The sequence below is a fragment of the Halichoerus grypus genome, chromosome 10 (genome assembly GCF_964656455.1).
Source record: "Halichoerus grypus chromosome 10, mHalGry1.hap1.1, whole genome shotgun sequence".
In the NCBI taxonomy this organism is placed as follows: Eukaryota; Metazoa; Chordata; class Mammalia; order Carnivora; family Phocidae; genus Halichoerus; species Halichoerus grypus.
Window position 1 is genome coordinate 129,101,476 of NC_135721.1, and position 25,309 is coordinate 129,126,784.

Genomic DNA, 25,309 nt, shown 5'->3' on the forward strand with positions numbered 1-25,309 from the left:
ATATTGTGAAATGTCCTGGAGGGCAAAATTGTCCTTGGTTGAGACCCACCAGGCCAGAATGTGAGGTTAAATAATTTTTAAACCTCTAGCAAGACTGTGTCTCTAACACTAATCTCACCCTCCCCCCGTCCCATTTCCCGCCCCCCCCATACACACAGAACCCTTTTTAAAAATAAGAACTCCTTAAGAGCTTTCCAGAAGCAACAGTATCTACCTAGGATTTAATAATACCATTTGGTTTGTATGGTACTATTTTTACCTCCAAAAAGACATAGGAAGTTTAGGGAACATTCCACAGAACATTCATTCATTCAAGTTATCTTCAGTGAGGACCTACAAAGTTCAGGGTACTGGGGATATGGTTAACAGGCACATACATTCCCAGCTCCCTGGTGTCCAGGTTTCTGGAAGCTACCTGTGCCTTTCATTGTCTTGGAGCTATTTCCCAACTCTGTTGAGAAACAACCATAATACACATGACTCTTGCCCATAGAAATGCAAATGAATTTTATCCAGTGGAATGCAAGTGATTATTGCCCTGTGGATCCTGACTACATTTTCCATTTGTAAATTCACTTCGATATTCCTGATTTCCTGCTTTTGGGGGGGTGATTCTCCTTTGAATCGGCGGTAAATCTGTTAGTAAAATCTTTGACACATGTCCTTTTCTATTTGTAGGACCCATGATTTCCCCTTTTTTAAATATTATTAAGAGTAGATAGCAAATCAACAAGTAAACATTTTAAGAGTGCAAAATGCCATGTGGATGTGAAAGATATTTATTGTGCCGTTGTTAATCCTCCTTACTTGATAAAAATAGAAAATTGGCCACCTAAGCCGTCCCCTCCGATTTCCCCCCTATTTCACTGGCCTGCGCAATCCCAAAGAGCAGCAATCTTAAATTCCATGAGCGTCTCCTCTTCTTCTCAGGGGTCTTCGCCATGTGAGAAAAATGAAGATGAAGATATTATTGGTCTCTGATATGTCAATTAACTCGGGACATTTCGAGAAGTGAGTGGAAATAATTTTTCCTATCAGAGTATCAGCAAATGTTAGAAACAAAAACAAAACCCCCAAACGGATTTATGGGAAATAGGAAAAAGGGGACAAGTGTCTTCAACACTGGGTCTAGCTAGAGCGCGTACCAGCAGACACAGAGGGTCCTTGGTTTCATAGCTTTTAAGGACCCACAATGATCCACTCAGGATAAAATTAATTTCGGGGTGCCTGGTTGGCTCAATTGGTTGGGCAACTGCCTTCGGCTCAGGTCATGATCCTGGAGTCCCAGGATCGAGTCCCGCATCGGGCTCCCTGCTCAGCAGGGAGTCTACTTCTCCCTCTGACCCTCCTCCCTCTCATGCTCTCTATTATTCTCTCTCTCTCAATAAATAAATTTTATTTTATTTATTTTTTTTAAAGATTTATTTATTTATTTGACAGAGAGATTGATAGCGAGAGCAGGAACACAAGCAGGGGGAGGGGGAGTGGGAGAGGGAGAAGCAGGCTTCCTGCCAAGCAGGGAGCCCGATGCGGGACTCGATCCCAGCACCCTGGGATCATGACCTGAGCCGAAGGCAGACGCTTAACGACTGAGCCACCCAGGCGCCCAATAATTTTTTAAAAATCGTTAAAAAAATAATAAAATTAACTTCATCCGTGTTTCGCGCCTATTCCTTTCAACTTAACTCTTTGCTTAAAATAGTAAGTCGTTTACAAAAGGTTGCAGGGGAGGGAAAGAATAGGGGAGGGGACAGAGGGGCAGTTCTGCAGGCCATTTAGGATGTTTCTTCTCCCAAAAGGATCACTTTCAAATATACTTTTGACTTTAAAATGCAGAGCTTGATGCTTCTTTGGAACACGTTTGCAAGGTCTTATCTTAAATACCACAATTGTGAAGTCCACTTTTGAGAGGTAAATTTACTTCCTTATCCTGATTTTGGCCTAGTTTAACTAGTGCTCTGTTTTTCTTTTGACATTCAGAAATAGCTGGAATTGGGACGCCTGGGTGGCTCAGTCGGTTAAGCGGCTGCCTTCGGCCCGGGTTGTGATCCCAGGGTCCTGGGATCGAGTCCCACATCAGGCTCCTTGCTCAGCAGGGAGCCTGCTTCTCCCTCTCTCTCCCTCTGCTTGTGCTTTCTCTGTCGAATAAATAAAATCTTTAAAAAAAAAAAACAAAAACAGAAATAGCTGGAATTGGTTACAGCCAACTGATACGGACCTAGGGTTTTTTTGTTTTTTTTTTAGGCAAAAGTCTGAATTTTCATGTGCACCAAGGTCTTAAATCCCTACACAGCGGCCATAATTGGCCGAAAGCAATGGCTTCTTTGGGTGTATCAGACTGATCGCTTTGAAAGCCAACCCATTTTCTTTGAACAGAAATGGGGATTCCTAATCACTGTGATCATTTCACAATGTACAATGTACAAATATGGAATCAAATATGTCCCATACCTGACACTAATATGATACGTGACATACACCTCAATTAAAAAAATACAAATTCAGTATGATCATAAATCATATTTGGAGCCATGCCACTTTGCCAGTTACATTTTATGGCAAAATGTACTTTTAATTTTCTAGCTAAATCTTTTCCCAGCTTTCCTTAGAAAGTTCACTTTTGAATTTATACTTCCTTCAACTCAAGATGCATTCACTTTTAGATACTTCTGAAAGATAAATGACATTCTCTGCCGTTTATGAATAATGTACTTACTGCCTGTGACTTCAAATAAAATAGGTGGCCAAAGAGATGTATTGGTTATGCAAAAGCAAAAAAAAAAAAAAAACTGTAATTTTTTCAAAAGAAATGGGCATTCCCGGGGCACCTGGGTGGCTCAGTTGATTAATCGCCTGCTTCTCCGTCTCCCTCTGCCCCTCCCCCCCTTCATGTGCACTCTTGCACATACTAGCCCTATCTCAAATAAATAAAATCTTAAAAATAGAAATGGGCATTCCTTATTTAAGTGCTTCATGATTTTGTTTGGAAATAAGAGAACAGAACTGAGGGAACTGGTAGGATCAAGGGTTTACAAAAACCTTAAGCTTTCTCCACTGGAAAAAGTGCCTTCTTTAAATGAATACATTTGGGGGCATCTGTCTTCCACTCAGGTCATGATCCCAGGGTCCTGGGATTGAGCCCCATTATCAGAAACACAGGCTTAGCCAAAATACAGCTTTTTGATAGACTCAGAATGAACTTCCGCAACACCAAGGAATGGGGGCCTAGGAGAGCAGTGTTCTGTCACTTTGTTACTTCCAACCACGTGCATCGGGAGATCTTGGGGTGTCAATGGCAGTGGGGGGAGGGGGTTAAAATGTACATACAGGAACCAATGAAATGTGGTAAACCCTGTTGAAACCCTGTTGCTTATGTGAAAATCCACCTTAAAAATTACCCCTACTGGCCTATATTTCCCCCCTGCACTTTCAAAGCAATCCATCAGGGAATGATAAATAGGGCCATTGCCCGCACACCCTCTGGTTTATGAGCTACAAAAACATTGTCTTCAAGATAAAGGAGCTGCCCACTGCTGGGCATCTCCAGACCCAAAGTTGAGGCAAATTCTGCCTAAGGAGAGTATCAATTTTCTGAACCCACCAGGAGAAACAAGGGTGGCTACCATACTAAACTCTTCCTGTGTCCCAGATTGTTTTCATGCTCGTCTAACCTCACCATAATCCTGTAAATCAAAGGTTCTCCCCATTTTGCAGCTGAGGTATCTGAGGTCCTACAAATTATCTTGCCCCAGGGCACCCGGGCTAAGCGTTGACCTGAACTTCCTTCCCAAATGACCAGCCAGTGATCTCATGAACCCTATCCCGACTAGAAATGTACCCATATCATCTAACCCCTGATTGACTTGTTTCTGGATGTTCCATGGATGCCGACTTTCCCTTTTGGGATCAAGCCACCTACCGCATTGCAAGGTCATGTTGCTGAGGGTTGCCTTTGAAAGGACTGAAGAGCTTCCTGTAAACATACAGGCCTTTCAATACCTTCCCTGATGCTGTGGTTTAGCTCAACTGTCACCTGGCTCAACCCAGCACTTCCAGACACAAAGGGAGAAACCACCACCTTCCACAGACTGCCCTCCCCTTCTGCACAGCGGGGAGGTCTGCCTGCCAAACAAGGTACAATCTCCACCTGGAGGGAGGGGCCTCCTCCAACCTTCCCCCAGACCTTCCCTGCAAACGCAACTACCCCATACAAAGCAACAATTCCTTTCCCAGAAGGGAACTTGTCTTTATAAACAGATTCTGGGGGTGCCAATTGAAGGCAGAGGGTCAGGGGGAAATACGGAAGTTTATTCTTTCTTCCCCCAGTTTCACCGAGATAGTTGACAGTTTAAAGTGGAGAAGTTGAGATTCCCTTAAATCTTCCATCGGGTATCAAAAACAGAGCTTTGAGGGGCGCCTGGGTGGCTCAGTCGTTAAGCGTCTGCCTTCGGCTCAGGTCATGATCCCGGGGCCCTGGGATCGAGCCCCGCATCGGGCTCCAGCCCCGCATCGGGCTCCCTGCTTGGCGGGAAGCCTGCTTCTCCCTCTCCCACTCCCCCTGCTTGTGTTCCCTCTCTCGCTGTCTCTGTCTAAATAAATAAAATCTTTAAAAACAAAACAAAACAAAAAACAGAGCTTTGAATACAAGGAACCCATCAAGGAAAATGCCAAGAGGTAGGCAGGTCTCAAATGAGCAAGTTTTATGGCATCTGTACTGCTTACTTTCTGGGCTCCTGCAACAGAGACAATGCGCTAGATTACAGCGGGGTGCTCACATCACAACCTACTGGAGCATTAGCTTCCAAGATTAGGGCAGAGAAAATACACATACAGACATGATGCACACTTAGGCAAACTACTGCAAGCACATGTGGAAACGTTCATCTTTGCCCCAGCAATCCCTCAGGTAGGAAGCTACCCTGAGGTCAACTGTGGGGGAAGGAAAACTATGCCACAATGATGATCAAGACTATTTACAAGTTTGGGGCAAACAGGAGTACTGTAGAGCAAGAGCTGATTAAACATTTTTGTATTATTGCAGGTACTTAAAAAGGATTAGCCAGAAATGGCTATACCTTAGAAAGATGTCTGAAATGCGTTGCGAAGAGGAACATTAACTTTTTACTTAAGTAAAAATAATCCTCATGCATTTCAATCCTGATAGAAAACTTCACTGTGGGTACCAAGTGGGAGAAGGGTTTCGATACTTCCATTTCAGTTTATCTGAAGGGCCGGATTAATCTTGCTTTCAGAGTCGAGTGCCCACCTCACCCCAATTTTAGATGAATTGAGGCCAAAGGACAGACAACCCTTAGAGGGAGGAGAGGGCACCCACCTGCAAAGGATGTAGCCAGGCAGGGCTCACATCAGATTAAAGGCCTTGAGAATGTAATCCCTGGCCTCCTCCAATGTCAGGAGGATCCATTCACAGATGCGGTTGCATCCACATCTGTTAAGATTCTCCCCAAGCCTGATGCCAGTTCTTACCACTGGGTTTGCAAAGAGAAACATCGCAGAAGATACACAACAGCGTACTTTCCCAGCAGGACACTAACCTGGTCTTGCCCTGTCTCTCTCCCCAGTGAGTACTCTTCCCATCACCCTCTCAAAGAATCTTCCCTTGGAATGAAATGCCATGTCCTATGTGAATCACAGCAGTCCATTTAGTAGGAGATGGTAAATAACAGTGTCTCTCTGCCCAAGGACTTGTACCAGATCAGGATGGGTAGAGCTATGGGGTAATCTCCGGCATGATAAGCTTTCCATGGTCACAAGCGAGCACAAGCAAAAGTTCTCTAGAATGAGCTTACTCTAACAAACAAACAAACAAAAAAAGACAGCAGTTACTTGTGTGTGCTTGAGAAATGGGACCAGCATGGATGTAACCAGATGTACATCTTCAATTCTAGGACCTGGAGGGTCCTGAGGGCAAAATGATGGTTAAATAAGAGTTCACAGGTTTACAGCAGAAACGAACCAGAAAAACTTACATAACGCGCCTGGTGGGGGCAAAGGAAAAAAAAAAAAAAAAAACACATCCAAAATTTATTCTCCAATAAGACAGACAGCATCAGCAGGTAAAACTACAGGGGTTTCTCCGAAGATCATACATTCACAAGGGCGTTATTTGCTTAACAGTGAGAAAGGCTCCGGGTGTTCTCTGTAACAGTAAGCACTTCACAGTGTAAACAGGTTACTAGCATTGTGTTCAACTTACAATTCCAGGAGGAAAGGCACAATGTGGCAAAAAAAATTTTTTTTGGATCCTAAAAGTCAGGTGCAATAACACAGACAAACTTTTAATAAGTCTTGATCTACTTGTCCACAAAGAGGGAGACGTCTCCACGCAGAAATTAAGGTCTTTCTCCTTCCTTGTTAAACCACGGAGAGCATGTTTCATCATTACATATACAAAAAGGGGAGGGAGTTAAAAAAAAAAAAAAAAAAAAAAACCAAGAATCACGAAAATGTTAAGTCCAGCCGCTCCCACCACACATCAACTCAGGTTTAAGACAGGGCGTGAGAACACTTCAGCGGTCATAAAATAGGAAAATAGACGCTATGGCTACAAAAATAAAAAAATAAATGAGGTAGATAAATTAAAGCTTTCACACCCATGACCTGCCTGTTCCAACTTCGTAGCCTTCATGCAATACTCAAAGAACAATCTTCATAGTAACTTGGCGTTAAGCTGCACCAAGGACATTTTTGTACACATCAGTCTGTGAACCTGTGAGAAACATGCCCTTCTGGGAGTTTCTTCAAGAATGGAAACCCAGTTCTTCGATCGAGTAGGCACTGGCGAACCAAATGAAGTCACCTGAGGGTCCCTGCTCAGGCGCCCACCTCTCCTGGTGGCTCAGGAAGGAGGCATCTGGAGAGCAGGTGGGGTACATTGGCACTCTTGGGGCTTCAAATGAACTGTATTTAAATAAGCAGCAACACACACTGACTCCCTACGGACTAAACGCAGTCCATTTGAGGGCATCCTACTTAAGGTTCCAAGGTTGGAGGAATTTTATAATTCTACAACCTTAGTCTAAAAAAATACATTCAGGAAAAAAAAAAAAGGACGGGTGAAGGGTTGGAGGTCATACAAAACACAGGTCCCTAAACAGATGCCAGATCGTGTTCATGTACCCGCATACAGTCACCGGGGAAGTCTCTAGTACCCCCCCCCCTCAAATTAGGCTAACAGTTATCTTTTCCATTGTAGTTCACTAAGTTCCAACTTGAAACAAGGGTAGTCTTTGGAAATAGTTACTCTCAGTTGTACAAAGGTTTTTATGTATACAGTTTGTCGCCAAGTAACAAAGCTACTTTGCAAGACCCGCTTCTTTCCAAAATTAAAGAAAAAAAATTCTAGTCTGTATTTGTTTTAGTATGTATTTTCTTTTTTTTGTTTTTTTTTTCAAATTTTTTTCTTTTTTCTATTTTTTTTCTTTTTTCAGTTTTTTTTTTTTTTGCAAAGCAGCATAACATCATCTGATTGTAGGACTTGCCTGAGGTTGTGATCACAACTGTAAACATCATTTGCACATCAGTAAGAAAACAAACAGGAGGAGATGGGGTCTTTTAAAAAGGAAAAAAAAAAAGTACAGTTCTAGAGATCATTCTGCCTGCGTTTCTCCTTCAATAAGGGTTCTCCTAGAGCTTAGCTGACTGCAATCTTGTTTTCTTCAAGGAAGTGAGGGAACTGGTGTTTGGGGACGCTGTCAGCAGCACCTCGTTTTTCTACTTCAGCACTAAGGGCAGACTGGGAGCCATCCATCTTGGAGATAGTGGTGTTGTTCACAATGGAGCTGGCCCCCAGGGAAACTGGGAGGGTGGGAATACCACCGCTCTGGATCACAGAGATTTCATTGGTCTTCATGGCCAGACCTCCATTGAGCATGGTGGTGTACTGGTTCCACACGACAGGGTCCACGTTGACCGAAGGCGCCAGGATGTCTTTGGGAAACATCTCAGGGACTCTCTTCCCATCAGTTCCTAACAGAGCCATGGTGTTCTCGATGGCCAGCTTCCTCCCACGGCGCGCCGAGCTGTTGTTGGCCCCATGCGTCATATAGTGGACCTATGGGAAGAGAAACAGAAAGGTTTCCACCAAAACCGATGTGACAGCGTGCATGTTGGCAAGCTAGTCCATCTGCCTATGGGTTTGAACATTCTAAAATTCCAGGTTATCTGTTCTCTTGTTTATGTGTGTGGGAGTGGAGGGGGGCGGAAAGTCAGATGATCTGGCAACAATGGGCCCACATTCCTGCCTAGAGGCAAGTAAAGACAACCAAAGCGGGGACATTTGCTCCAATTCTGTCCCCATCCCAACTGTTCACATATGCAATTAACAGGGACGCTTAGTATGCACTCGGCATTCTCTCAAGTGCTGTGGTTAAAATCTGCAAGAACAAACCCACACAGGTAACACTGCGCAGCACTTCTCTCTCTCTCTCTCTCTCTCACACACACACACACACACACACACACACACGCACACACAAGTACAAATAAAATGGGAAAATCTGTAAGACAAGTAGGTTGCATCCAGGTCAATATCCTGGTTGTGTTATTTATTCACATTAGAGTTTTGCAAAATCCTGCCACTGGGGGATACTGGGCAAAGTGTGTAAGGATCTAGGAATTCTGAGTCTGAAATACCTGAATAAAAAATCTGAGTTAAAAAGTAACTGAACCAAACAGACACTGCCCTGATGGAGCTGATCTACCACATACACACTACTCAATGATCGTCATCAATGTGATGGTTCTGTTATCACAGATAAAGCAAGCCTGGCCGGGCCAGTGATGGAAGGCCTCCGTGGGAATGAATGCTAGTTATTCTAGGACAGTAGGCAAGGCAAGGCAAGGCCAGGCCTCTTCTGATGACAGAAATCCTACCATCTATTGCTCCTTCCACTTGGCCCCCTTTCTACAATTCTTGTTCTAGTCCCAGTTTCTAAATCCTTTTCAAAAAATGTGGTGGGCACTACTTTCTCAGGTCACCTCATTTCAATGCACCGACATCCTCAGAAGTTAGTAGCTTTCTTGCCAGTGAGCTCAGAAGTGACTCATTCTTCACCGCTCTAAGCTGTTAAGATGTTCCAGGTGTAATTTAAAACTCCTTACTAATACGATTCATTTAATCTCCCGGACAACTCTGAAGCTGTCACTACAATCATCCCCACGCCTGGGAAACTGAGGCACTAGGAGCCATCTGCACAAAGCCATTTGTGCAGCCAAAGGAACGCCAGTTCTTCCCTGGGCTAATCCGAGGGCCTGTGAACTAACTGAAGTTTTATATTTCTAGAAGTTGGTATTAGAGATTAAGTTACTTTGTGGTCCTTCCCTGACATTTTTGCCAACTACAAAATTAAAAGAATATAGCTTGTTTTCGTAATAAGTATTTTTTTTTTTTTTAAAGATTTTATTTGACAGAGACACAGTGAGAGAGGGAACACAAGTAGGGGGAGTGGGAGAGGGAGAAGCAGGCTTCCCGCCGAGCAGGGAGCCCGATGCGGGGCTCGATCCCAGGATCCCGGGACCATGACCTGAGCAGAAGGCAGACGCTTAAAAGACTTGAGCCACCCAGGAGCCCCCGTAGTTAAGGATGTTTAGTCTTTTAAATGATACACAGTCTTACGGGTCTTTAAGACTATACATAAGGGACGCCTGGGTGGCTCAGTCGGTTGAGCGTCTGCCTTCGGCTCAGGTCATGATCCCAGGGTCCTGGGTCCCGGGATCACAATTTCAGAAACACTGTGATGTGGGAAAATATACTTTCTGATGCCTATTTCGAGAGTCAGCTGTGAGATACGACTATACGGTACCCCACTGGTCCTAATGGAAGAATTCATCATGGATGGATGAACACCAATAAAGACCTGCTGAACACCTACCCCATCCCCGCCGAGAGCCCGAAGAAACTCACCTTCAAGTTGCCTTTGGTGGTGAATGCTCGCCCACATATATTACACACGAAAGGCTTCTCTCCCGTGTGAGTCCGCTCGTGGATCTGCAGAGCACTCGCCGAGGAGAAGTTCTTCCCGCACCGCGTGCAGCCATGCTGTTTGGCCTGTCGGCGTGGCTGGGCCGCTAACAAAGGTGTCATGCCTGGGGACATGGTCGTGGGTCCACCAAATGCACCAGGGACTTCAACTTTGACATAGGTTGGCTGGGCTCGGATAAATGTTGATGGCAGACTGCTACGACCTAGTATCCAGAGAAAAGAAACCCCAAACCTTTATCATCCCATACTCATTCTTTCTCCAACCACAAAAGAGCTTTGATGACAACTGCCCACCGAGAGCCTGCAAACAGCTTTTGGGACAATGTGTTATCTCGGAGGCAGCCTTCCTCGTTAGCACGCTGACCTGCCCAGGGAGTAACAGCTCAAATATTTACTTCGGAAATGTCACCATTTTAGTATTAAGGTACGGGCAACACACAATCCCTGGAAATTCAAGTTCCTGAATAGAAAGTTATCTTTAAGGGGAGCCTGGCTGGCTCAGTTGGTGGAGCTCCGTGACTCTTGATCTCAGGGTTGTGGGTTCGAGCCCCATGTTGGGTGTAGAGTTTACTTAAAAATAAATACCTAATAACTATTTTTTTAAAAAGTTGTCTTTTATGCCTGGAGGGCAAGCCTCTCGGGTTCCCTCCCTCCTTGGGAGCTTTGTGCTATTACTCGGCTATCACTCAGTAAACCTTGCTTTGCTGCCACAAAAAAAAAAAAAAAAAAAAAGTATGCCCGGACACCAGCTTTATTTCATTCTATAATACAGCTGTTCCCCCATTTCACCATTAATGACATCAACAGGCACCCCACAATTTATATGTGCACTTTACACAGTTTAGATTCTCCTCCTCATGCCCACCCCTCCCCCCACCAAGAGTTATCCATCTGTGAACCTTCCATTAGGGAGTGGGACCTCAGAATCAAGAACTATGGCTTATCTCAGTGGCCAAAATGCTGTGCCTACTTTAACATTCTCCTACTGGATCATTTCCTTAAGATTACCCAATGTCTCCCTGGGGCTCAACCACAAAAGTTAAAAACCAACAAGTGTGCCGTCCATACCCAATTTGCATTAACCACCGTAAATAAAAGGACCTTAGTACTAGGACAGAGGTAGTTCTTATTCCCCTCTACCCAGAAGTACAGAGAGGCTAACTGCCCTACAAAGGAGCTGCTTTGCATACATCATACTGTCCATTTGCCAAGTTCAACCCAGGTTCCTTTTGGATGACCTCGTGCCCAAAATGGACCTAAGTTAAATCCAAAGCTCTATCACCTTCCATCTCAGTGCGGATGTTCTCGGAGCTGTCTGCTTTGCCACCAGCATCGGGCGATCTGGACTTGATGCTTTCTGCCTGGCTATTGGCTGGGGACAGTGCCTGGAAGGACGCAGTCTCCAAGACATCTGGACTTCGGCTTTGGTACTCCTGGTCTCCCATCACCGAGGACGACGAGTCGTTGGTCAAGCCGTCACTCTCCACCGAGCCGTTTTCTCTGCTGCTTTGCCGCTGCAGGACAAGAGGAGCAGGACCCACCTTCCCCGGGGCATCGAGGGAAGCCGTCACCGCGAACCCGAGCGTGGGTGATGCCGAGTGGACGCTGGGGAGAGGCACGGGGACCTTCACGGAGCTACTGGGGGCATCCTGGGGACTGACCTCGTCGACATCGATGCTTTCGATAACATCATCGTGACAGACGGCTCCTGCGCTACCGTGTTCACTGACCATCACGGCCTCGGGCCCCGTGAAGTCACAGGGATTCTCGGGCAGGGGCGTGTTGGGAATCTGGCCGCCCATGTGCATCCGGATATGCTGTTGCAGCAGGACCGCGTTGGTAAACTTCTTCTGGCAGATGGGGCACGAGTGCTGCGTCTTCACGGACGTGTTGGTGCGGTGGACCCCGAGGTGCGTCTTCAGGTTGCCCTTGGTGGAGAAGGCTCGCCCGCAGATCTTACACTGGAACGGTCTCTCCCCGGTGTGGGTGCGGTAATGCATTTTGAGGGAGCTCTGGCAGCTTAAGACCCGGTGGCAAATGAGACATTCGTTGGGATCGGTGGTGGCCTTGTCGATGTTCTCCACCAGCTGCTGCAGCTTCAGGGTCTCTGACCCCGGCTCGGGTGTCCCACTCCCTTGGAAGCCCCCAACCCTTGGGGAACTGTGGTTGGGCCCCACCCCGGATAGCAGGGATCCATCCTCACTGTCTGGAGAAGGCCCGGGCTGTAGGTCGCTGGGCAGCGGGCTGCCCATGAGGTCCTTGGGGTTAGTCCCTGAAGAAAGATTCTGAGGTAGCCCTACGTTGGGGGTCCCTGTTACAAGGACAGGTTTGCTGTCTAAAGAGAGACTCGGTTCGTCTACGGGCACAGGCACCGAGAGTGCATAGGGGACGCCATTGCCCGCCGCCATTCTGTCGTGGAACTCGGCAAAGAGCTGGGGGTTCGCCTTCACCTGGGGGTGTCGATGAAAGTGCACCTTGAGGTTGCCCTTGGTGGTGAACCGGTGGCCACAGACAGAGCACACGAAGGGTCTCTCTCCGGTATGGGAGCGGAGGTGGATCTGCAAGGAGCTATCAGTCCCAAAAACCTTGCTACAGTACTTACACTTGTGCTTGCAGAGGACGGCCTCGTCTTTGGCTCTGACCTCCACCGGGGACACGTTCGGGGGCTTCCCCTTCCCCTTCTTGGACGGGTCTAGCGCCACCGTGGAGAAAGGGCTCTGGAAGAGCACCGAGCCCGGGGCCTGAGGTAGCAAAGCGCCGGGAAGGCGCGACATGACGCTCGGCAGCACCCTCGTCCCATCCGGCTTCAGGGGGAAGGGCGCCAGGCCCTGCGACGCGGAGCTGCTGGTGGCGGAAGGGACGCTCGCGTGAGGTAGCTTGGCTTGCTTCAAGGCGTCCAGGGACAGGCCCTGGCTGCCGGCCTTCTGGCTGAGCAGCGCCACGGCCGCCGAAACCTGCTGGGACACGTGGCCGCCCAAGGCCTTGAGGGCGTCGGCGCCCGCCACGCCGGGGTGCAGCGCGTGGGAGGCCCACGTGTTCACCTGCACGCGGATCTGCTCGGTGAGCTGGATCTGCTGCAGCTGCTGCTGCTGCAGGCACAGGATCTGCTCGAGCACCCACGGGATGCTGCCGGCGCCGGGCGAGGGCGCGGGCGGCGCGTCGGCGCTCCGCTGGGTCACCGCCACCTTGGTGCCCCGCAGGGCCTGCAGGGTGACGTTAGTGTGGGCCACTTTGCCTTTGGGGAGATAGCTGAGGTCCTGGGACGTGGACGGCAGGGCGCTCTCGGTCTTCAGGTACACGACCGACTCGGCGCCCGGCTTCTCCTTCATCTCCCCCGAGCCACCGCCGTCCTCCCGGGGACCCTCCTTGCTGCTCGGGCTCAGCACGGCCCCGGCGAAGTCCTCTGAGGGCACTGGCCCCTCGCTGTCGTTCATGATGAGGACGGGTGGAGTTTTAGTGCAATTCTTCTTGTGTTCTAAGAACTCGGAGAAGCTGAAGAACTCCGCACAGCATTTCTCACAGATGTGCGTCTCCTCCCGCCGAGTCCTCTTTGCTGTCATTCCGTCCCTGCTGGCTTCACTGCCATTCCCCGGGTGGTTCACTGGAGCACCTGGGGCAAGAGAACACATGCTAAGAACTGTGCCCAAGAAGGGACGTGGGGCAATTTCTAGCGAAGAACCACAGCTCACAATACAGACGCCTTCATGAGCTGTGTCCTAACAGGCAGAAGACTGTGAAAGGGAACCAGGCATCCAGAGGTCTGAATGACCTAACCACTTGTGTAGTGGGTTGAATTGTGTCCCCCTCCATCCCCACCCCAAATATGTCCAAGTCCTTATAGCACCGGTGCATGTGAACTTATTTGGAACAGGATCTTTGCAAATCTAGTAGAGAGGGTCCCTAACCCAATGCCTGATGTTCTTCAAGAGATAGGGAAAGGAGAGATGGAATAAATAAGGCCCTATGGGGGGCTCCTGGGTGGCTCAGTCGTTAAGCATCTGCCCTCGACTCAGGTCATGATCCCAGGGTCCTGGGATCAAGCCCCGCATCCGGCTCCCTGCTCGGCGGGAAGCCTGCTTCTCCCTCTCCCACTCCCCCTGCTTGTGTTCCCTCTCTTGCTGTGTCTCTCTCTGTCAAATAAATAAAATCTTTAATAAATAAATAAGGCCCTAGGAAGGAATTACAGGGCTGTAACCAAGGACTCCTGGAAGCCAACAGAAGATAGAAAGGAGGCTTGGAACAGTTTCCTCCTGAGAGTCTCCGGAAGGAACCATCCCCGCCGACACCTCGATTTCAGATGTCTGGCCTCCAGAATCGTTAGACTGTATTTGTTTTTTGTTGTTGTTGTTTTAAGATTTTATTTATTCATTTGAAAGGGAGAAAGACAGAGAGCATAAGCAGGGGGAGAGGCAGAGGCAGAGGGAGAAGCAGACTCCCCCACTGAGCTGGGATCCTGCCGCGGGGCTCCAACCCAGGACCTAGATATCATGACCTGAGCCGAAGGCAGATGCTCAACCATCTGAGCCACCCAGGCGCCCCTAAATTTCTGTTGTTTTAAGCCATCCAATTTGTAATGGAAACCCTAGGAAATTCATACAATTTATTATTAAAATAATCCCCTTGGAGCTCTGCACCCAGAGTGAGCTTGCTAAGGCAAATGGGTCTCTGAATAGAAATGACACTGGAAACCTGTTCAAATATGGCTGCTCATCCCCACCGTGAGGCCACTGAAAGCGAAACTGCATTAAATCACTCATTCAGGGATGCCTGGGTGGCTCAGTTGGTTAAGCGTCTGCCTTCGGCTCAGGTCATGATCCCAGGGTCCTGGGATCGAGTCCCTCATGGGGCTCTCTGCTCAGCAAAGAGCCTGCTTCTCCCACTGCCTGCCGCTCCCCCTGCTTGTGCTTGCTCTCTCTGACAAATAAGTAAATAAAATTAAAAAAAAAAAAAAACCACTCATTCAGTATAACGAGTGTACCTTCCCAGTTTCGGGTGCCAACAATTTTGAGAGCAGTGCCAAATTCACTGAAAATATGGAGAATGGCACGCTGGATCCATTTACACAGGAAGGCCAAGTGGATATTCCTATAGGAATATTTTCGTATGAGACACTGACAGAAGATTTCATGTTCAAGGAAGGCTGTGACTATGTGACTTCGATGACCTTACAGGTCATGAAAAACCAGAGAAATGTCTCACCGGTCAGGACACCTTTAAAAGAGTTAATAAGCCATTATGTAAAAAGGGAAGCCCGTGAATGGAAAGAGGGGATGGGAATGATGGGTTTCATTCTTCTCCCTGTACTTGCAACTTCTACCACTCTATAATTTATCTGAAATGAAATATACAAAATCAAACATCTTCCTACATCTGGGCAGTTACATTCCTAAAAAGGACTGGTCCATGGGTTTCTTTTGTAATTGGGTCCTATTCCGTTAATGCTAGCCTGCATATTAAAATGCCCATCTTGGGGCTGTGGCTTTATCTGGAAGCCTGGGTCCTGAAAGCAACAAGTCGGGTGAAGAGTCTCCCTAAGCTACTTTACTGCTCTCATTTCCTGGCTATCGACTGTATGTATACCCTCCCACTAAGTCAGAGGTATACCTCAGAGCCAGCAACTCTAGGTGAATGGATCTAAACCACACAGATAATTGCACAAGTATACAAAGATCCATGTAAGAAGGGTTTTTTTGTTTACAGAAATGTTTATAGCCGAAGTAAATTTTGATTCACCCATACAGCAAAAATGGCATAACTTCTGTATGCTCTGACATGGAGACAGACGTTAGGTCAAAGAAATAGGCTGCAGAACAGTATGTAAAATGTGACCACTTTTGTTTAAAATAAAACGTGTTTGGGCGCCTGGATGGCTCAGTTGGTTGAGCGACTGCCTTCAGCTCAGGTCATGATCCTGGAGTCCCTGGATCGAGTCCCGCATCGGGCTCCCTGCTCAGCGGGGAGTCTGCTTCTCCCTCTGACCCTCCCCCCTCTCATGCTCTCTATCTCATTCCCTCTCTCAAATAAATAAAATCTTAAAAAAAAATTAAAATAAAATAAAATAAAACGTGTTTGAAATGTAGGGATGCATGGAAGAAAGACCAAGAAGGATACATCTCCCTTTTAAATAAATTATTACTTTTTAAAGCAAACTAATATTATTTTGCCTCTCAACTCCTTGGGTGATTACACTCCCTAAAACCATGGGGTTTTGATGGAGAAGTCCACCACAGTATGGGGGAGGAGTTGATCTTGGGAAAAAAAGTGTATTTCTCTTGAGAAGGTCTATAGATTCCAGAGTTTCAAAAAGTGGTTCTTTAGAATTTACATAAGGTGGCCTAATCTTTATGAATTTCAGATCCGGCACTATGAAGTTTTGCAAGTATGTGTGTGGGTTGGGGGTGGGCCAGGGAGAAAGAGCCAACAGCCACAAACATGTCTGGCCTGCCAGTGTAGGGAAAGCAGGTTAGGGCTGACCCAGCACTTGCCTGTGAACAAGTTGGATACGGCTGCCTTAGCCCTCAGAATCTGCCCGAAACATGCATAATCATGACAACCTCCTAAGGTAGATACGCCTGGGTTAAGTGAAGTTTTTAACAAATGTGTGTCCAGTGCCTACTAATGCGCCTGACGCCATCCTGGATAGGATCTGGCGAAAGTGCAGACACTGTGGTGTTCAGTGAACATTAGTTTCTCTACACCCTCTATCTCTAATGGCTCAAATGGTTAGCGGGGCAACCAGGGCTGCTGAGAACAAGACTTACAACAACAGTCACCGAATGCCTAACTCATTTACTAATACTTCCCACCTCCTACTGGGCACAAGACAGGGGAGCTAGGGATCCGACGACAGTGGTGAAAAGATGATCCTGCTATTCTTGTCTGTCTGCAGTTCAGACTAGGGACCTCTAGGTGCCCCATACTATACTCACCCAATCTATTAAGTATCTGCCCCATTTAGAGATGAGAAACACAAACTGAAGTACCATGACTTTCCCCAAGGCAACACAATTAAAAATTAGTCATAGGTAACTTCTGAGCACTTACTATGTGCCAGGTAACAATTTATAGGTTATAACAACTTTGACGTAGGGGCTATTGTATTTCAGAGGGGGAAACCAACACACAGAGGACATCAGTTTGCCCAAAGTAATACATCTGATAAACTGCAGGGCCAATATTAAAACCCAGGCATGCAGCGCCCAGATCCTCCCTTTCTTCCTACACTTCCTACCATAATGTTTCTTCTGTTGAGACTGCAACTATCTTTCCTCTAAAAGACACCCCAGGGGGGACAGAAAAGCCTGAGGGGTCAGGGTGGCAAGGAAGGGGAAAGGGACCAGGACACATGCCACTATCTTTCTGCGACTCTCAGAAGTCACTTTATTATTTTTTTTTTAAATATTTTTTATTTATTTGACAGAGGGAGACACAGCGAGAGGGAACACAAGCAGGGGGAGTGGGAGAGGGAGAAGCAGGCTTCCCGCTGAGCAGGGAGCCCGATGCGGGGCTTGATCCCAGGACGCTGGGATCATGACCTGAGCCGAAGGCAGACGCTTAACGACTGAGCCACCCAGGCGCCCCAAGTCACTTTAAAAGTTAGTACACAATGCACCCTGCTACCTAACGGGTGTTCAATAGGTAAGTTCCTGATCCCAGTCGTATTTCAAGAATCCAGTTAAAAATATTTGTCAGGGGGCACCTGGGTGGCTCCGTTGGTTAAGCAACTGCCTTCGGCTCAGGTCATGATCCCAGGGTCCTAGGATCGAGCCCCACATCGGGCTCCCTGCTCGGCGGGAAGCCTGCTTCTCCCTCTCCCACTCCCCCTGCTTGTGTTCCCTCTCTTGCTATCTCTGTCAAATAAATAAAATCTTAAAAAAAAAAAAATATTTGTCAGTTCCCAGAATACAGTATCTATCCCTACACTTTCCCAAGACTGGGAGTGAGGTGTTGGAGGGGGTGTTACATAGCACTCTTTCTGGAAAAGCGGTTGGCAATTATGTGTCAAGAACTTTAAAACGGAGAACTTTTTAACAAGTGTCTCTTGGCAGAGAAATACACACTGTTGGGAGGTGCATATAAAGAGATACAGCTCCTTCCAAGCACTATGGGCAACATCAGGTTCCTGCAATTCTCCTCTGACCCTTGTCAGGAGTTTACTTTATGAAATACAAGGATACATTTCTCATATTAACAAACAGCAAAAACAAAAACAGACGCACTCTGGTCAAGCAGTAAGGTTCTGATTAAACAGGTCAGGGTACAGGAAAAAAAAGGGACTACTTCGTAGCCTACAAAAATAAAGCAGATCTATGTTATTTGTGCTGCTCTAGGGGACAACTGCCTGGGATTTTATTTCAAGAGGAGGATGAGAACGGGATGTATCTCTGTGGTCCCATCTGTGTTTGTGGATAAAGATATAAATATGTACGTGGAAAAATTTCTGTCTGAAGTAAGAGAAACTAGGGCTGTGCTCTAGCTCTTAGGAGTGTGGGCCTGGGGATTGAGGAAGAGAAAAATTTAAAAGTATTCACTTTTGTACTACGGTTTCTTTCTCATTAGCATGTTTAAAAACTTGTACTCCACCATTCTAACTTCTGGAAATCTCCAATAAAGCCCCTGCAAGAATGCCTATCCCACTCTAAGGGAAACCACCACCACCCTCCACAAACAAAACACATGCTATTGCACCTTAACCCATTCATCTCTTCAGCCACATAAGCAAGCGACCTCTGTCCCAATTTGCAGATGCACAAACTGAGGCTCAGAAATAATTAAGTGGCTCAAGGTAACAAACTGCTAACCAGAAAAAGAAGATCAGGGATTGTATTCTTAAGTACCATCTAGAAGGGCACTAAACTTAGTGGCCTCATTTATCGTGTTTCTTCTAGAGCAGAGTTTTTCACCCTTCTTTCCATTTCATCCTTCTATGGAGGTTTTTAAAGCTTTCTTTTCCTAACTACTGCCCCCCCCCCCGAAATTTTAATACCACAAATATACTGTATATGTTTATGCACTATGGTCCTTCGGAAGGCCACAAACCACTGTAAATCAAGATTTCCGTCCCCTCCCCCTCAAGAAATGTTCACACCACCCCCCAAAAGAAATTAAAAAAAAAAAAAGTGTTCACCCCCTTAGGGACAATATTCCTTCATTGAAATCAGGTTCTAAACCAGCATTCTTAAACTGGAGTCCATGAAATTAGATAACAAAAAAAAAATGAGATCTTTATTTTTACTAATCTGAACTAAAATTTAGTATTTGAGGGGCGCCTGGGTGGCTCAGTCGTTGAGCGTCTGCCTTCGGCTCAGGTCATGATCCCAGGGTCCTTGGATCGAGCCCCGCATCGGGCTCCCTGCTCGGCGGGAAGCCTGCTTCTCCCTCTCCCACTCCCCCTGCTTGTGTTCCTTCTCTCGCTGTGTCCCTCTGTCAAGTAAATAAATAAAATCTTAAAAAAAAAAAATAAATAAATAAACAGAATTTAGTATCTGACTTTCAATGACAGATGTGGGAAACACACCACAGTGCTATTTGCAGAACCTGTGACTTCGTCATCAACAGAAAGCAGATCTTTTCATATGATGTTAACGCCACTGCCTTACTGGAAATTCTGGTGGTTATCTGACCAGCTGCGCTGATCTTATTTAATGCGTTCATAAAGAAGCACATTATATCACAAATATTTTTTGGTTTTGGTAACTATATTTCTTTCTTCAAAAAAAAGATTTTGTTTATTTATCTATTTGACAGAGAGAGACACAGCGAGAGAGGGAACACAAACAGGGGGAGTGGGAGAGGAAGAAGCAGGCTTCCCGCCCCGAGCAGGGAGCCCGATGTGGGGCTCGATCCCAGGACCCTGGGATCATGACCTCAGCCGAAGGCAGATGCTTAACAACTGAGCCACCCAGGTGCCCCAATAACTATATTTCAATGCAATTTATTTCCTTGCTGTTTCTGTGCATTTTATTTTTTGCATTTAAATGCATTCTGTGGAGAAGGAATCTATGGCACAAAAAAGGTTAAGCTCCCCTGCACTAGAAGGATCTAACAGTTTCCAAGAGTGATTTACAACCTGAATACCAGCTTGCCTTCACTGTATACACAGGCTGGCCTCTTCTGTAGGTTGGATGCAAAACCAGCAACATCCCACTTGAGTCTTAAAACAGCAGAAGCTCTAAATGCATGTGCAGTAAAACGTACCTTCTGCGTCCAGACCACCATGGGCAAATACCGAAGCCCTATTTGCCCGAGAGTAAGAGGACTGGGTTATGAACAATTGCCTGCTCCGCTTAAGTTAACCCTTCCCGAAAGGCAAAAAGCAGAGTTCAGAGAGATTACGCAGCAACTAGTTCTTCCATCTTTCCACCCCACCCCCACTCCGAATTTTAGGAATGTTATCTCTCAGCATCTAGTTATCCAATAAGTTGGAAGAATGCAGTAAACCCAGCAGGGGTCTTAGATTCAATCACTGCCAAATGGATAGAAAATACTCTTACTATTGTATAGAAGAAAGGCTCATCTACTAGAAGCCAATCAAACTCTGGAGCCTCCAAAATGCTTAAAAAATAAAACCTGTATAATCTTGAGAAAAGCATTATGATTCAAGCTTATTTCCCCTCCCCCATTTCTATATTAAAAGAACCACAATGAGTAGATTAAAGTATACAATATCTTCGACCCTCCCCCACCCACAGGATAATTGCTTACCAAAAAACAAAAGGGATGGCCTTTGAACCAGTTGAAAGAAAAGTGTCCATTTTACAAGTTTAATTTTACATCTCAATTCAGCAATCCCAGAAACACTTAAGTAACAGGGCTTTAACTCAATTCATAGATAGCAAATTAAAGCTATAATTAAGTTCTACTTAATTAAGAGCTAAAAACTTGTTCGGAACAGTCTTGGATCAAAATTCAGAGACTCTGCTGAGAAGGAAAAACGGTAAAAAAGAATCAAAGAAGGCTATAACAGCTGTTAATGTGTCTGAGTTCTGCTATTTACATTAAGAGATAGGTCCCATTTTCCCTCAACTGGAGTTCATCTTTCAAGCAAACTTGTAAACTCCATGTAGGCAGGGGCTTTTGTTTTCTCCTTCTACAGAGTTCCCCCGCACCCCCCCAACAAAGACTGACAGTCATGAAATTCATTTGAAAAAAAAGGATGGGGGTAACTGGAGATGCAGTGCTTGTCTGAATTTAGTCTTTTAAAATGGTTTAGATGCTTTCCTTAAAGAATCAAAAGTACAACAGTTAAGGGTTGATGAAAGAGGGAACTTGTTGAACTCTTCCCCATGATTTTTCCAGGGCAGCAAGGCTCAGAGCATGAAATGCAAACACTGCTTTATTTCCAACTCTCCTCCCCAAAGACCCCTTAATCTAAAGTCCGAAAAGGCACATCTCAAACCTTAAAAGGGAGGTGAGATTGTCAAACTCGACCAGCTAAACACTCATCAGGGCTCCTTCATCAAAGGAACTGATGGAAAAATCCCATCTCATAACCAACCAAAGTCAGATCATGAGAAACAGCTCCTTGAATTCGGAGCATGGCTAAAATCAACCATGAGCAAGCCATTTCAACCCGGAGCTACTGTTTACTCTAAAATGAGTACAAATGAGAATTAAAGATAATGTACTTGAGGTCCCCAGCCTCGTTAGTAGGCTACAGTTAAAAACTGCAGAATCATCTCAATGAGCAGTTCAGAACTGTCTTGACACAAGAAGTAAATAAAATTGAAAACACTGTTATTTTGAACAAAACTGATTACTAATCACATTCCCAGCACACAGTGGGTCTTCTGCAGTTGAAATGATCTGAGCAGGACTCTCTACCTCCACTGGATAAAGGAAAAATCCCAAAAGCTCAGAGAAATCGAGGTCTCAAGGTTACACAGCTGAAAGTCATACAACCAGATTGGAATGCACATCTCTAAAACCTTACCAAAACACTAACTTCATTTAAAAAGAGGAAGTGCTAACTGCATCTCCTGCCTCCCAAGATGGCTCCCCAACTCCCCACCCATGAGGAAGCTAGGGGAGGCTGAAATGACCAAGTACCGACTTGTGCAATTTATTTTTAACGGAACAAAAGGGGCTCTGGGCAAGCTGGAGCCCCTTTCCCTATCGGAAACGAAGATCGAAACACAGAAAGTCGGCCTGCAACATTCAAGCTACTATCAACGAGATTTCCCTCTCTCCCGCAATTAAAATAGGAACTTCCAAGGGCCCTCTTGCTAAACCATTACCGCTAGCGGAGGTCATTTCAGTTTAGAAACTGGGGCTAGGCAGTTGTTTGAAACTTGGGGATCTTAATCGTTGATGGTTGTAATCCAGTTTAGCACAAAGGGCATTCGAAACTCTTTTGAGAAAATGCTAATTTTCCCCGTATGTAGCGTGAGACCACTGCCCACCTGCAGATGTTTTGATCTGCTAATTGATCCCCAAACTCCATTTTCCTCTCAAGAACTGCATTCTTTACAAGTGGATCTCAAATTGGTTTTGCAAAATAGGACTGGGCCAATCTTAGTTTTTAAAAATTACACGTATCTATGTATCTGTCGGTCTATACAGATCTACACAGATCTATAGATCCATGTATCTTCATAGCTACATATATATTAATACAGAGATAGGTACATACATACCAGGCTGCTCAAATGCAAAATGCAGCCATTAAAATGTATACTGCTTGAGGAAAACTACCTTCTGTCTCATGGTGGCAACTGGAGATTCTGCAAACACATTCTAGAATCGAGGAACTCTTTTCAAGAATTCCAAAGACTTGGCAAAGAATACCGAGTACAGTCAGGGCTCGCGCCATCAACTGGCTTTAGTCCCCAGGGGCGCCCATCCTTTGGCCCAGCCCGGCGCTCTCCATCCCCACCCCCCAGCCCGTCCCACCCATCAGGTGTGAGCCGGTACCTGTGAAGGGACCCGCCTCTCAGCAAAGCGTGCGGCTCCAGGCTGGGCCTCCAGGGGGCGCCCGCGCGCAACTCGGCGGTCCGCTCTAACCCCAGCGCTCAATAGCGAACCCACCCCCCTCCCAAATCGTGGAGGGAGCGCACAGTCAGGCCTGAGATCCTAAGCCGAGCTCGGGTTAACTGATTGCAAACTCCAACCAGCGTTAATTTAAGAAGCCACCCTGTAACGAGCTCCCCGCAAAGGTGCCAAACACCACCAAAAGCACCACTTGCGTGCGCCCACCAAAAATGAAGGGGGTAGGAGAACGGAGAGGTCAGAGCAGAACCAGGGGAGGGGTCAGAGCCCGGAGCTCGCCCCTCCTCTTGGGAGGAAGCGGGCGGGCGGAGGGTTAACCCTTTTGTTCCAGGTGGGCCAGGCGACGAAGCCTCTCCATGCTCTCCCCCCACCTGCCCCCCCCACCGGAGGCACAAAGAGAGTCCATCCTCCTGGGACCTCGGGTGCCCGCAGCCCTGACCATCAGACGCCCCGAAAACGCACAGCCGCCCCTGGTCAAGCCGATCTCTTTAATCTGCCCTGGAAAAAGATGTTACTTGCGGGGGGTGGGGGGCAGAATAGAGATTTACATTAACCTATTATAAATTTGGGAAACATATTACATTCCCTCCCCGAAAAAAAGGGGGAGGTAGCCAAAAAGCGCAGCCTTCCCATCGGAGTTGGGAGTTGTGGCTTAGAATGTCTGGGATTACATTGCACACCCCCATCAGCGGCTGAGAAATTAGAAAGCAGGCGGGGAGAAGAGGGGAAACGACCCACAAGGCCCAAGAGGAGGTTAACAACGCCCCCTCCCCCCATGCGTAGCTAAAAACTTATCAGGCGACAATTTGGCGGGCCAGGACCGAGGGGAGATAGTGGGAAATCGACTCGCTCCTACACCCTCCTCGGTCAAGTGACTAGGAGAAGGGGAGTTTGTCCGGCCGCTCCCGGCGGGGCGAGGGTCCCGAACGCCTCCCGACCCCGGAGACGCTCGCCGCGGAAGCGTGGGGCGGGTCAGCCCCGGGAGCTCGCCCTGGCCGCGACCGCCCAGCCCTGGCCCGACCTCTCCCCTCTGGCCCCCGAGGCACGCTTCTGGAAAGCCGGACACCCCAGGAAAGCCCCGCAAAATTCCAGGCGGGTGCACCCCAGAGGGGTTGCAGCGCGCCCGCGACCCCGGCCCCGGGGGGCCTGCACCCCTCCGCTTCGCCGCGGTTATTTTTAGGAAGTCGGAAATCAAAGATGGCTGGAGGTCAGGCCCCGAAAGGTTAGGGCGAAGATCGCAGGCGGCAAAGCCCGGGGAGAAGCCAAAACCCTAAAGAAATTTTTTTAAAAAGGGAAATACTGTGCCCTTCTCCCCCATCTCTTCGGGCCCTCCAATCCCCTCAGAGCGGGTGGCCCGCACCCCAGCTCCCGGAGGTGGGGAGAGGTCGCGCCCCCTCCCCCCGCTTGGCCCGGGAGGGGCGCGTGCAACAGATCGCCCTCCCCCCCGGGGGTCTTCCAGGGGTGCGCCCCTTCTCCAGCCTCCTAGAAGAGCCCCCAAGGGGTGAGGGAAAAGGTGGGGACCCCCGGGGTCTTTCTTTTAAAAGCGGCGCCAGGGAGGGAGGAGGGGAACCTAAGTTACAAGTGGGGGGGAGGTTACTAGCGAGGGGAGTGGAACCAATTAAGAGGGGCAAGGGACGAGAAGGGAACCTTTCAGGAATGAGGGACAGAGAGGGTGGGGGTCAATCTTACAACAAGAGGAGCGAGACCGGGGGGTGAAACTTACACAAGAGAGGGAAGCGGTAAAGTGTAAAATTAACAAGGGCGGGGGTGGGGGGTGGGAACGAGGGTGCCTTCTCTAGAGCTGAGCCCCCAGATCTTGGCTCCAGAATCTGCGCTAGAAGCCGCTAGCTCCCCGAAGCTCGCGCCTTCGAGGGTCCAGCGAACGTCCGGGAAACTGCCCGCCCCCGGCGCGCGCCCCCAGCCCCACTCACCCGGCTCCCCCGCCGCCGGCGCCGCTGGGGCCGCATCTGCAAACTCCGGGGCCGGCTGCTGCGGCTGCTGCTCGCCCTGGTCCTCCTCCGAGTTGATGTGCTGGGGTTTCGCCTGCTTGCGCCTCGACATGGTGCGAGCATCGGGCCGCCCGGAGAGCCGCGGTTATTTGCCCACTCCGCCACAAATTCCTGGAGTTAGGAAATTTACCCCCCTTCGGCCGGAACGCGCATGTCCCAGTAATTATTATTATCAATAATGCATTGCGATTTATCATGAGCCCTGACAGCTGATTGGCCTGGGTCCAAGACCTCAGAGATCATTTAAATAAGCCCTCATTGATCAGGGAGGGGCGAGGCATTCTGGGCTTTGTAGTCCGGCCCTGCATGC

At 47.6% G+C, this 25,309-nt stretch overlaps 1 protein-coding gene across 2 annotated transcripts; it reads right to left on the minus strand.

Moving 5' to 3' along the window:
* Positions 1 to 7,494: 7,494 nt before the first annotated feature.
* On the minus strand, positions 7,495 to 25,070 carry SALL4 (spalt like transcription factor 4). 2 transcript variants are annotated; one of them, XM_036064703.2, is made up of 4 exons: positions 24,922 to 25,070; positions 12,606 to 13,613; positions 9,926 to 10,206; positions 7,495 to 8,074 (listed from the first exon to the last, which is right to left on the minus strand). In XM_036064703.2, the coding sequence occupies exons 1-4, from the start codon at positions 25,049 to 25,051 to the stop codon at positions 7,655 to 7,657; spliced, it is 1,839 nt and encodes a 612-aa protein (XP_035920596.1). In that variant the 5' UTR covers positions 25,052 to 25,070; the 3' UTR covers positions 7,495 to 7,654. The 2 variants fall into 2 exon arrangements, with proteins under 2 accessions (XP_035920596.1, XP_035920594.1); XM_036064701.2 differs by having other exon boundaries at positions 11,286 to 13,613.
* Between the last annotated feature and the right edge of the window lie 239 nt (positions 25,071 to 25,309).

What these genes read in the sequence shown, in the direction of transcription:
- SALL4 (XM_036064701.2), bottom strand. Translation starts at nt 25,051, where the DNA reads ATGTCGAGGCGCAAGCAGGCGAAACCCCAGCACATCAACTCGGAGGAG. An exon ending in GCCGGCGGCGGGGGAGCCGG is followed by an intron (nt 13,614 to 24,921) that starts GTGAGTGGGGCT and finishes CTCTTGCCCCAG; the next exon opens with GTGCTCCAGTGAACCACCCG. An exon ending in CCACCAAAGGCAACTTGAAG is followed by an intron (nt 8,075 to 9,925) that starts GTGAGTTTCTTC and finishes CTCTTCCCATAG; the next exon opens with GTCCACTATATGACGCATGG.